This window comes from Carcharodon carcharias, chromosome 14 (genome assembly GCF_017639515.1).
Source record: "Carcharodon carcharias isolate sCarCar2 chromosome 14, sCarCar2.pri, whole genome shotgun sequence".
NCBI classification, from domain to species: Eukaryota; Metazoa; Chordata; class Chondrichthyes; order Lamniformes; family Lamnidae; genus Carcharodon; species Carcharodon carcharias.
Genome location: NC_054480.1, coordinates 40,503,864 through 40,517,289, shown reverse-complemented (window position 1 = coordinate 40,517,289; position 13,426 = coordinate 40,503,864). Strand labels below are relative to the sequence as shown.

At 39.4% G+C, this 13,426-nt stretch overlaps 1 protein-coding gene across 2 annotated transcripts in view; it reads left to right on the top strand.

Moving 5' to 3' along the window:
• The window catches only part of cse1l (CSE1 chromosome segregation 1-like (yeast)), a 40,446-nt gene extending 33,589 nt beyond the window's left edge, over window positions 1–6,857 (top strand). For both annotated transcript variants that reach the window (XM_041204690.1, XM_041204691.1), the window contains exons 23-25: window positions 3,311–3,457; window positions 4,985–5,216; window positions 6,449–6,857. In XM_041204690.1, the coding sequence (XP_041060624.1) occupies window positions 3,311–3,457; window positions 4,985–5,216; window positions 6,449–6,538 (469 nt within the window). In that variant the 3' untranslated portion in view covers window positions 6,539–6,857. The remainder of the gene's footprint in view (window positions 1–3,310; window positions 3,458–4,984; window positions 5,217–6,448) is intronic.
• Window positions 6,858–13,426: the final 6,569 nt, after the last annotated feature.

Here is a 13,426-nt window from a genome sequence, read left to right as displayed (position 1 = left end):
GTGAGAAGCAAAATGGACGTTAAATTTTTTTTTTTTTTACAGCTTTTGTTCTGATGTGCAGAACAGCTGCTATGTGCTGCTTATTGGTACATGTCTAAACTCTATTTCACCCTCTCCCTGGTTTTGTCTTTCTTTGCTTCACAACTGCCACGTTACAAAGCACTCTTTTTCACATTTAAATTGGACATGGTATGTAATCTTTAACTTTCTACTTATTGTCGGCAAGAAATGGCACCAACAGTTCCTCTTAGTCAGAAGAAACTCACCTGAATAAGTGTCCAGTAGGAAACAAATAGAAAATAAAAAGAAATTCAGTCTTATCAGCTTTTAATGCCAGTGACCACCTTTGTTGGTTCACACTTCATACTTTATTCAATTTATTTAATCTCTAGAGAATTTTTACCAAGATTATTGCTGACCACCCCCAAGAATTATATTCCAACTGCTTTTGGGTCAGAATCCTGTATATTATTGCCAATTTTAAAAAAAGAATGTTAAAGCATAGAAGCAGACCATTTAGCCCATCAAATCTGTGTGTGTGTTTTGCTCCTGCTTGCTCCCAATGTTTTTCAGTTGTCTGCCAGAACTTCATTTTTACTGAATTTTGCAAATTCACTTTTCCCTAGTTTCTGTATCTAGAAGATTTCAGTTGCTTTTTAAAGGAATTAATTGAACACAAAAAAGACACCCAGAAAAGTCATATCAACTCTACATATATAATCTCAGCACCTATTCAACTCCCTGTTTAGCAGCAGACATCAAACTGTGCAAAGATTTGTATCTGCCCCCATGCATAAATTAATTTCAGCTCACCACTTAAGACTTTTTACTTTTGTACTTGTCTTTGAAAGATTGACACACATGAACAGGCAAACAAAGATATCCTTTGTCCAATACAACACCCAATCAATTCTGTAAATTGTTGTCCATAACACAAAACAGGGAGTTAATTGTGGTTTATGGGCTTCATTAGTATAACAATGCTGTCCTATCACCTTCCATTTTTAGACACTCATCTGTATAAATTGAATTTTATAAATCTATAGATTTGGAAGGGATTGCATTTAGCACTGATGCTTTGGTGGTGGATAAATTCTCAATCAACATACCTATATCTGTTTGCGACAACTTATTTAAATATATGTAAAGGAATATGGATTTGCCTGTCCCCCACCTCCCCATCTAGGTATGCATGCATAAACCTCTGCTCTCTTCACATGCATAACCATTCTTGCTAAAACATTTGCAGGTGTAGGATAAAGGCAGCAGACAAGATGTCTATCAATATTGAGTTCAAGCTGGCTCTCATAATTCATTTTCATGTAAATTCCTGGCTCTTCAGATTGAAGTTTGGCATGCCACATATGTCAATGTTTTTTGACATCCACATATTTTAAATTGGTGGCATCAATACTGCATGCTTTCTGGAAGAAATTTATTATCTGGGAAAATAAGCAAGAGAAATTAAACCAGGTTATCTCCTTTATAGTTATTAGAGGTGAATCCTGTTTTTTAAGATGATGTAAATGGAACCAGGATTGCTTTTAGAAGGCAGTATGAATGCAAAGCGACTCTTTTCTCATTCAAATTACACTTTCAACAGTTTCTCCTCTGACTGAATAAAACCATCCATATAGTTCAGAAACAAATAAGATGTTTAAAACTAGTGAATAGCTAAATGATTATAAACTCTAGAACTATTACCATATCTTTTCATTTAGAAGTGCCAATAATTCATCTTGGCCTACTACTGAGGTACCAGCCATCACAGGTGCCAGTCTTCAGCTATTTTAATTCACACCACATGATATTTAGAAATGCCTGAGCACAGAGGATACAACACAGTCTATCGGTTCCTCGAACATGACAACATTCCAGCTATCGTGCTAAAGACTTGTGCTCCAGAACTAGCTGTATCTCTAGCCAAACTATTCCAGTACAGCTACAACACTGGCATCCAAAATAGTAGAAAATTGTCTGGTTTTTCCTGTCCATTATAAGCAAGACTAATCCAATCTAACCAATGACCATCCCATCAGAGCAGAGTGATGGAAGGGGTTGTTGATAGTCAGTCCTATCAAGTGGCACTTGCAATATCCAGCTCACTGATGCACAGATTGGGTATCACCAGGACCAATTGGCTGTAGATTTCATTATCACCTTGACTCAGATATGGATAGAAGAGCTGAATTCCAGAGATGAGGTGAGAGTGACTGCCATTCACATTGAGGCAGTGTTTGATTCAGTGTGGTATCAGGGAGCCCTGCTGGAAATGAAATCAGGGAAAACCCTTGACTAGCTAGAGTCATACCTACCTCAGAGGAAGATGGTTATGCTCACTAGAGTTCCACAGGGTGGTGTCTTTTGTAAAATCATCCTTAGCTGCTGCATCATTGGCCTTCCCTCCATCATAAGGTCAGAATTAGGAATGTTTGCAGAGTATTCAGCTCCATTTGCAATTCTGCATCTAATGAAGCAGTCCATGCCTGCATGCAGCAGGACCTGGGCAGCATTCAGTATTGAATAGATAAGTGGCAAGTTATATGAGCAGCACACAAATGCCAGGCCATGACTGTCTCCAACAAGAGTCTGGCCACCTCCCCATGTGATTAAGTGGCATTATCATTGTAAAATTCCCCACCATCAACATCTTGGGGTTCATCATTGACTGGAAACTGAACTGGACCAACCAGCCACACACTGGCTACAAGAACAAAGCTGGGTATTCTACAGCGAATGACACCTCCTAATTCTTCAAAAATATTCCACCATAGACAAGGCACAAGTCAAGAATGTGATGGAATGCTTCTGGAATGAGTACAGCTCTGACAACACTGAACTAGTTGGATACCATTAAGGGCAAAGCAGCCAGTTTGACAACATCTAGCACCTCCCAAACCTACAACCCCTACCACTTAAATAGAAGGCAAAAGCGCATGAGAATACCATCACCTCAAAGTCACAGATCATCCTGACTTGGAAGTCTATTGCTATTCCTTCATTGCTCAGTCAAAATCCTGGAATTCCCTACCTCGGAGTACCTTCAGTATGCGGGCGACAGCAGTTCAAAAATACTAGCTCAATGCCATCACCTCGGAGGCAGAAGGGATGGGCAATAAATGCTGGCCTTGCCAGCAACATCCACATCAACTGAATGATTTTTTTTAAATTGAATTTAGCCAAGTATACTGTTTACATACAACTTTTGAGAATTAATATCTTGCTAAGTAAATACATTTGTTTATTCTGAGTTAACTTTCATCATCTTGTCGCGTTTTTTCTAAAATAACATGCAATTGTTTTGTTGCAGAATGTTCGGCATGGTTTTGGAAAAGATTTTTGTTCCGGAAGTACAGAAAGTGTCTGGACAGATTGAGAAAAAGATTTGTGCGGTTGGAATTACAAAGATCCTAACAGAATGCCCTTCTATGATGGACACTGACTATACCAAGCTGTGGTAGGTTTTTTTTTTTGCAAAGAGTCTCTGTTCTGTTTGGAATCTGTTAACTTGACAGCCAGCCTCTGAAATGTACCGGATTTTAAATTAATATTAAAACTGAAATTACTTTGTGGTGGAGTGGGGAAGAGGAAAGTAGACCCAGGCTCCTGCACAGTTGGGATGGTCTTAGGGCTCCAATTTCAGGAAGGTCATATACATGAGGAAAGATTTTCATTTATTCTTTCATGGGATGTGAGTATCGCTGGCAAAGCCAGCATTTGTTGCATATCTAATTCCCTTTGAGAAGGTGATGGTGAGTTGCCTTCTTGAACAGCTGCAGTCATCTATTGTTGGTACACCCACAGTGCTATTAGGAAGGGAGTTTCAGGATTTTGACAGTGACAGTGAAGAATCAGCAATATAGTTCCAAGCCAGGTTGTTGTGTGACTTGAAGGGAAACTTGCAGATGGTGATGTTCTCATGTGTCTGCTGCCTTTGTCCTTCTCGGGATGGTAGATGTTCTGGGTTTGGAAGGTGCTGTTGAAGGAGCCTTGGTGAGTTGCTGCATCTTGTATTTGGTACGCACTGCTACCAGAGTGCCTTGGTCATGGAGGGAGTGAATGTTTAAGGTGTTAGATGGGGTGCCGATCAAGCATGCTGCTTTGTCCTGGATAGTGATGAGCTTCTTGGATTTTGTTGGAGCTGCACCAGGCAAGTGGAAGGCATTCCATCACGCTCCTAATTTGTAAAGTAAGTGGCTTATGCACTTGTTATCTGGGAATTGATTGTGGGAAAGAGAAATAATTCAAGCAGTTCTTAATTAGTTTACTAACAAAAAGTCCCCTCAGTTAAATTGAAATGCTATCACCTTTTTTGATGCAGGCTGGCCCTCACAAGCCACTGTAAAGGTTTGTGTTTTATTGCGGGGGCGGGGGGGGTGCGCCTAACTTGGGCCTTATCAAGCAGCTCCCCCAGCTGGGGCAGTGCGGCCTGCTCATGCTCCCCGTCTCCAGTGTGGGCCTCTGTGGCCCGCAGCCAGAGTTTCTCTCCGGTGAAAAGTTCTGCCTGCAGCCAGCAGCCTCCTCTCACACGCCAAAGTAATTGGAAATATTCAGAGCTAAAAAATCTTTATCTGGGTGCAGATTTCCAGTTGTAGAATTAGTATTATCCATTTTATGTTGCATTAATGCATCTCTTTGGACTAATACTGTAAACTATAGACTAATCTCAGATTGCTGAGATATTGGTGGACTTAAGTATTAGAGGAAACAATGTGCTATTGGCTGATGAAATAAGGACTTGTGGCTGTGATTTCCCCAAACTTGGAGGGGGTGGGGTGCAGGTGTGGTGAGGGACAGGGTGGCGTGGATGCAGGATGGAACAATATACTGTTATCCTATTTCCTTTCCCCTTTCCTATGGTCTTAAAATTCTCTTTTTCATCTACTTAAATTATGTCGTTAATGGTTTAACTCATCATAGTATTAATTATTCATAATGACAAAATTAAATGTGTTGATTCTCTATATCCATTCTCTTTAAACAGGACTCCTTTACTCCAGGCTCTTATTGGATTATTTGAATTGCCTGAAGATGACAGCATTCCTGATGATGAACATTTCATTGATATTGAAGATGCACCAGGCTATCAGACCGCTTTCTCCCAGCTGGCATTTGCAGGAAAGAAAGAACATGATCCCATTGGTGCAACAGTGAGCAATCCAAGGGTTCATCTGGCCCAGTCCCTTCACAAGCTCTCCACAGCATGTCCAGGCAGGGTAGGTATTAAAATTGTGCATTGAGGAAAAATTGGATAAATCCAATTTGGACAGGATTAAACTTTTCCAAACCATGAAAGCATATGAGAGATGCTTTTGTTGTCATTCTGTGGAAGCAAAACCAGGGACATGGTTCCATAGATATTGGATGCCTCGTGGACCTCATTGTTTTGTTTTCACCATGGGGAACATTGCAATCAACCCTAATCGCAGATGATTAGCACACAATTGATAAGGTCACTTGAACACCTCTGTTACTAACCTAGTTGGAAGTGGCCAACTTCATCAAAGACCCGGAAGTGAACCTCATTGGATAAGCTCACTTATCAGGCAATGTATTTATATAAGAAAGCTATACTTTTAAAACAGTTGTCCTCTGTGTTCACAGTATTGCCTAATGAATTGAAACTTTTAGCAGGGTGTTAGACCCTATTTTTCAGTGGGAATACAGCTGTATCATGTTGGGGAAGAACTATGAAGCAATTGTAAATTTCAATTCTGGGATCCTACTAATTCCATTACTGTAGGCTACTAGGTTTGATTCCCACAGCTGACAACTGACTGGAGTTCACTGGCCTCATCCCATGCCAACGATGTATAGACAGTCAGTCTCAAATACAGTTTGTTGTAGCTTGCCATAGACTGACACATTTTCTCCGAGTCACCAAATGTGCAAATTCTCATTTAACTGAATTGACTTCTAGAAATTCAACTTAATGTTGTTATGCGCAAGAGAGCATTAGTTCTCGTTTTGATGATTGAACTCAAAGGAGCAATGTTTAGACTTTAAGGAAGTGAAGGCCAAAGTTGGAGGAGTACATGAAATTTGAGAATTGTATCTAGGGACAAAAAGTCACTCTGTCCTAGGCTAAGTAAGTTTACCAGGAAGGTCCCAATTTGAATTACCTGTCTCTGCTGGGTTAGCTATTTCTTAACTGGGATATTGATTACAATTTCATGTTATAAAAGTCATTCATTAAGCTCAGTTTAAGGATTGATTTCATACTTCATTGCTATGTTGTGCAGAAAATATTGTTTTGATTGAAACATCCAGAAGTTAATGGCATTGGTTCCTGGGAAGAGAAATATTTTTAGGCTAAGTTAAAGATGAGATTGGGCCCTAAAAACAATAAATCTCACAAACTTATGATGTGCATCAACTAGAACTGCTTTTGCATTTGTTGATTTAATGTACTTAATATAATTAATGATGTAATACTTTTCTCCCATAGGTGCCATCGATGATCAGCACAAGTTTGAATGCAGAGGCTTTACAGTATCTGCAAAGTTATCTTCAGGCTGCTAGCGTGCAGCTGGTGTGAACCTGTTCTAATTGACTAAGGACACTCTTCAAAGGCTTTTTGCCATGTGTGCTTGCACAGTGAACATCATTTGATTGCGTATGCAGTAGGAATAAACCTGGGGGAGTAGTACCGGCCAGCGATGATTATGATGACTTCTGCCCAAATACATTTCGGCCCTGTGTAGGCTTAACGCTTGTGATCTCTTTCTATCCATATTTCTGTCTTTTATTTATGTTTTCTTAATCTGACTGCAAAAACCTAAAACAATAAAGCACCTACAGATGCATTGCCGTGTACAGTTACTCTAGTGTAAAATAAAAATGGAAAATATTAAAAACTTGCTTCCATCATTTTACCCATTTCACATTTATTGCACGACAGATTTCCCAGTTGTGAGGAGCAAGTTGATGATAGATGCCCAAACAGCACAGGGTGCCACAGAATGGCTGGGTGCAGTCTTGTGTCCACAATGCCTCATATGATGACTTCCTGTTACAGGCCCTTGCTTTGGTGCTGGAGGTTGGAACCTTCCCTAAACAGTTAAGGTTAGAAAGCATTCTTCCATCCCTTTGTAACCTGACCAACGTCATGACCTTACAAAATTACACTCTAACATTCTGAGATGTATTATCTTGAAGTATTCAATCATGGTTAAGGATCTTCAAATAAACGTATCAGGATAGAGGATTATGAGGAGCAATTGTGTAGGGTGGAAATGTCCTTACTGGAAAAGAGAAGGTTGAGAAGTTATAGTATTGATATAAATTATGTAGACTATGATGAGGCATTTCACCATGTCCAGAATAGTAGAACCAAAGAACACCGCTCAAAAGAGGTAAATTCAAAACTAATCTGTAGAAACAATATTTCATTCAGTGTATGGTCAATTTATGAAACAGGGTCCCTTATTGTTGATTTAATCAAAGGCCAATTAAATTTCTTTCCAGAAGTAACACTTTGGGACACAGTGAGTAATTTAAGACATGTTAAGTGTTGTATGCTTAGAGGAACCAGGTGAGTTGGGATCCACGGTTACCAAAGCTGTTCAACATTGATGTTTTTCACATCGTATTTGGGTCTATTGTAGAGCAATTGATAGAGATTAATTCCTATAATTAGTCAAGTGGTCCCAATTTTGCACTATGCAACCACCAAGCTGGTAGAAAGTCAACTTTTATGCACCTCTTTTTGTTTTGCAATTCCTATGTTGTGATGAAGCTTCTTCAAGCAGTTTCATAAATAGGGAGTCATGTTGATCAGAATTGAAAAAGTTCTCTTTTGTTCAATGGCCATATTAAAATAGGATAGAAATCACGTGATAAGACACAATTGACCCAGTTAGAGTGCTATTTGTAACCTTGCGTGTCTCCATTGTACCTATTGACGACTTCTGTGTTACACCCTTGGTTATTCTAATCAACAATATTATTTCTGCCAATATGTTCCAAAATATTTGTTTTCCAGCTTCTGGTATACTCGCTGGAAAAAGATACAGTTTAGTAGCATATGAGTGAAAGAAACTTTATTACTTTCATTGAGTCATTTTAATCATTGACTCTGTTGTTTGGACTTTGGCATTTGTCCATTTCTCTTCTCATCCTTGGTCTTTGGCTTATAAACTCTGTGTTCTAACTCTGCATACTTAGTTCTAAGAGTGGTACTTTCCATGGACCAACAGAAAAGATCTCATCTCAAGCAAGCGGAGGCCCAGGACTTGGCCTCATCTTGGCCTATTAAACAGATTATCCAGATCATTACTCACCAGGCAGATAGATTCAAAGGACTATACATTTCAACCAGATCATCACTCTGCTCTGACTTTTCCATTTCAAAGTAAGCTATATTCATGTGCAGAACACATTATTTTGGTGTAATAACAAGTTTAGTTATCATTTTTATGACTCAACAGTACCATCAGGCTCCATGTGACAGCCATTTCTATCTCATTCAATGGATGGTTAAATTCCATGATTTCCAGGTTAATGAAAGTTTGGCATATCAAAACTGCCCAATCTTAAAATGTTAGCCCAACTTACTAATTTAACACTCTGCAGAAATTCATATACCTTTCAAACTTATTTTTCTTTCTTTTATGAATTTTGCACAGCTGTAGATTCAAATATTATTTAGAACAAGGGCAATAACAGGTACTCAATATGTAAACTCATTCTTGGGCAGTTAAGAAATGGAAACAATTTCCTTGTCTGGAACTGACAGATAAAATATGCATTTGTTTTGAAGGATTAGAAATGGGACTGTATGCACGATGCTATTAAGTGAATCCATTTTAAATCTACCATATTGACCTATCAAAAACTTAATGAGATGTGAAGACATTTTATTTGAAGCAAGATGTTGTTCTGCTTCTGTTAGAAGATTTTCATCAAACGAGTACTCGCTGCTGCATGGACCAATCTTAGCTCAGTATTTTTTTTGAGAGAATTTAAGTTCTATAAAATTTTAATAATGTATTTATCTTTTCATGGGATATGGGTATCGCAGGCAAGGCCAACATTTTTTAATTGGTACAAATTGCCCTTGAGAATGGTGGGAACCATCTTCTTGAAACATTGCAGCCTGTGTAATGCAAGTATACCCACAGTGATGTTAGGGATTCCAGGATTTTGACCTAGTGACAATGAAGGAATGATATATTTCCAAAACAGGTTGATGTGTGGCTTGGAGAGGAACTCACAGGTGGTGTTAATCCTGTGTCCATAATGATAAGAAGTCGTGAGTTTGCAAATCCACGAACACATTTAATCTTTTTGCCTTGCTCAGTTCGATGTACCAAAAGGGAGATTGATGAAGTGTATACGGTTCCTTAGTGCTTGATGAGCAGATAACAGACTGATATTCTTTTGATTGTGAGTTGTAGAAGCAGATGACACATATAGGACAGGCACAATGTTCTGCGATTAGTTTTCATATGTTGGGTGGCCTGGCATAGTGGACTTAAGTAGAAGTTGGAGCTGGAAATAGCTGTCAGTTTCTACTTGGTTAACACTATTTAACAGTGACTTTCAAATCCAGCCAGCAGTTTACCAGATATCCCATGTGCCATAGACATACATAAAACATTTTTTTTTTGTCCTCCAGTCATTATTCACTTGAGTCTGGACATTGAATCTGACTTAAGGCTACTAGAAGCAAATGTAATACTGCCCATGCTGAGCATTCATAATGACATCCTTTTAGCAGGAATGACAAAAGCAACAAGCATTTAGGTGGTACCTTTTTCGCTTCCCAAACTCAGAAGCACTGGAGTCAATTGTTGCACCCATACTGTTACTCTGGCAGATAACATCTAGCTCAATATTGACAGGGGAATCAAATTTGGGAACTTCCTTGTCTACATGGATCAGAGGCTTTCTTTCAAAGCTATTGGGAAGCTACATCCTAATATATAGGAGGGCAAACACCTACTAAATGATCTAGAAATTGTACTGCAATTTAGTGTTATTTGGACAGCTGGGTGTCTAACATGCAGAAGCCCTCACCATGTTGGAGTCTAAATCTCAGATGGAGGATCTGCTCGCCTGATTTTAAGTGCAGGCTGTCATTTAATGGGGACATAACTAAATAACTGATGAAGGTGCATAGAGTCAAGGCTTAGTTGTGCAAGGATACTGTTGGATTTTGACAGCACAGAAAATTAGTTAGCTTTCTGCTGCTTGTTTAGACAGTATGACAACACCCAGTAGATATTTTTCTAAAGGATTATCCGAGGTGTGTTAAATGCCAGTTCCGAATAACTCATCTTTCCCAGTTTAAGACAGATGAGGAACTTTTTCTGAGGGTAGTGAATCTGGAATTCTTTACCGCAGAGGGCTGTAGAGGCTGGGTCATTAAGTATATTCAAGACTGAGGTGGACAGATTTTTAATCAGTAAGGTAATCGACAGTTATGGGGAAAAGACAGGAAAGTGGAGTTGAGGATTATCAGATCAGTCATGATCTCATGGAATGACGGAGCAGACCTGATGGGCCGAATGGCCTACTTCTGCTCTGACATCTCATAGTCCAGGCTGACTGATTAATTATTAATAGTGCAGACCTATGTAGCTCATGAATGGTACTGCACAATCTGCCATAGATCGTTGACTTGGTTTTCAACTTCCATTTTTGGTGTGTCACCTTGGTGCCAAAAAGACCCTTGCCTATCTTTCCAAGGGAAGATTGTCAGTAGTTTGTCATTGGACAACTGAAAATAGACGTGAGGTCTTGCTACCAGACAGTATATACCAGATCTCCTGGTATATAGTAAGCACAACATAAGAACGAGGAGCAGGAGTAGGCAATTCAGCCCCTTGAGCCTCCCCCGCCATTCAATACAATCGTGGCTGATCTTATTTCAGCCTCAGCTGCAATTTCCCACCCTTTCCCTATAAGCTTTCAACCCGTTGCTAATTAAAAATTTGTCTATCTCTTCCTTAAATTTATTTAGCATCCACTGCACTTTAAGGTAGTGAATTCCACAGATTCACAACCCTGAGAGAAAAGTAATTTATCCTCATCTCTGATTTAAATCCACCACCTCTTAGCCTAAAACTAGGGCCTCTTGTTCTAGGATGCCCCACAAGGGGAAACATCCGCTCCACGTCTACTTTGTCTATCCCCGTTAGCATCTTATATACCTCAATTAGATCTTCTTTCCTTCTTCTAAACTCTAGTGAGTAAAGGCCTAAACTGCTTAATCTCTCCTCATAAGACAAGCCCCGCATCTCTGGAATAAATCTAGTGAACATCCTTTGAACCACCTCCAATGCAATAACATCCTCAGTAAGGGGACCAAAACTATGCACAGTACTCCAGGTGCAGTCTCACCAATGCCTTGTAGAGTTGCAACAACACTTCCCTACTTTTATACTCCATTTCTTAAGCAATAAATGTCAAAATTCCATTTGCTTTCCTCATTACCTGCATATTAGCTTTCAGCAATTCATGCATGAGGACACCCAGATCCCTCTGCACTGAAGCATTCTAAAGTTTCTCTCCATTTAAATAACACTTCATGAAATGCCTGAATGCATTGCCATCATCTTCCTAACAACTGCACCAACATACCCTATACTGAACGGTGATTCCACCAATTATAGTGCAGAGCTTTAGAGACAATTGATTGCCTTTCTTCAATTAGGTACCAAGTCCTGCATGTATAAAAATGTGTTCATATTTGACCTTCAGGTAATGCCTTCAACAGCTATCACCCAAGTCTGAATGTTCATATTGGCTCTATAAGGGATATCAGCCTTCAATACAGCGGAAGGACCGACACAGGGTAACTTTGTGTCCGAGCCACCTTGATGTTCTCAATGTTTGAGTGGAATGAGACATATCAGTGTTAACCAACACCAGTTATTTCATTGAGGTTGGCATTTGAAGGGTTTTAATGAAGAGGTACATGTAGTGTGATACTGAATTCTCTCCAAGGTATTCCGTATCAAGAGCCCTCCTTGCAACTATTTCACCTTTTGCTTGCTCCTAGATCTCATGCATGAACTGTAGAAAACCCTTACATTGTGTGCTTTTCTTTAATAGTTTATCAAAGTAAATCGTTGTGTGTCTTACACAATACAAGGCTAACAACATGCTTTGGGGTTTTGCTGTCAAGTCAGAAAGACTAAGCTGTTCTTCACATTTGCTCAGTGCTTTCCCAAAAAATTGTGTCCAAGTTAAAGCTCGCATTCATTGGTATTCCAGGTGTTGAAAAGACAGAAGGCCACTCTATTTTCCAGCAATGTAGGGGATGCATTCTATTTGCAATGATCCTATTTTACTTGGGAGGGAGACACAAACAGGTTGACAGTGAATTTCCTTCCTGTTGAACAATTCATTGGTATTTGAAGCAGTCATGGCAACATGTAGACACGCCTTCCTTCAAATTCAGTAGGTATGCCACTTTGTGATAATTATCTAGTAACTAGATCAGAAAAGGTAATTTTGTTATTGTCCAACCTTATGTCTGTGGAATTATATATGATATTTAAACCAAACAAGACTCTGAATGACAATTCATGTGAGTTATCATTAGCAGCAGTAATTGAAATTAAAGCTCTTGAATCATACTGGGATTTATAGCAGGTATTGCATCAATTTTGCCAAATGCAATTTATCTTCAAATTTCCCTGAAAAGTTCAAAACTGCTGTAAAGCGAACACAAATGTAGCGTGGTAAATAGGACAAATATAGCAGCCTTCTGTTATGGTACCTCACACTGAGTCTCTGCAGCTCCTCTCCCATTATGATGCAGAAGATGTGTATGCCTAGTGAGAAGGCTGTTTTTTAATATTCAAAGTGGTTGAGTGGGGTCTGAACAATTTTGGCTATATGTGACTGACAACTTATCCATCAAGATCACATGCCACTGTTTTAAGTAGTAGTATCTTCACCAGCACATTTCTGTCAGGCAAGATCACCAAAAACAAACTACCTCGTCGACCGTTCTTTTCTTGCATGTACAATCTTGCTGCACAGAGGTTGGCTAACTTGTTTGCCTCCATGACAACAGTGAAAAGCACTTTTGGATACCCTCAGGATTTGATAAGCTGTTATATAGAATTAAAATTTTGTCTGGTTTATGTTGACTTGAGTAAATTAAATGCCATATGGAATGAGTCATGTGTGCCTGGCCCGAGGAGTATTCTTTTCCAAAAATATATTTCATGACCGTCCAAAGTTGACATCACTTAAGGTGTAAAGCCTAATCAGTTTCCTCCAATGCTGTGTGTTACTCGTTGCATTTACGCCGTTAATATTTACAATAATGATTGCATGTCAAGCATACAGCTGAAAGTGAACACGGTCTCAATGGCTCAGCCTGAGGAGTGCCCATGCGCCCTAATCCCTGGTTTAAAGGGCGACGGCGGGGGTGGGGGCGGGGATTTTGTGGGAACGCGGCGACGTC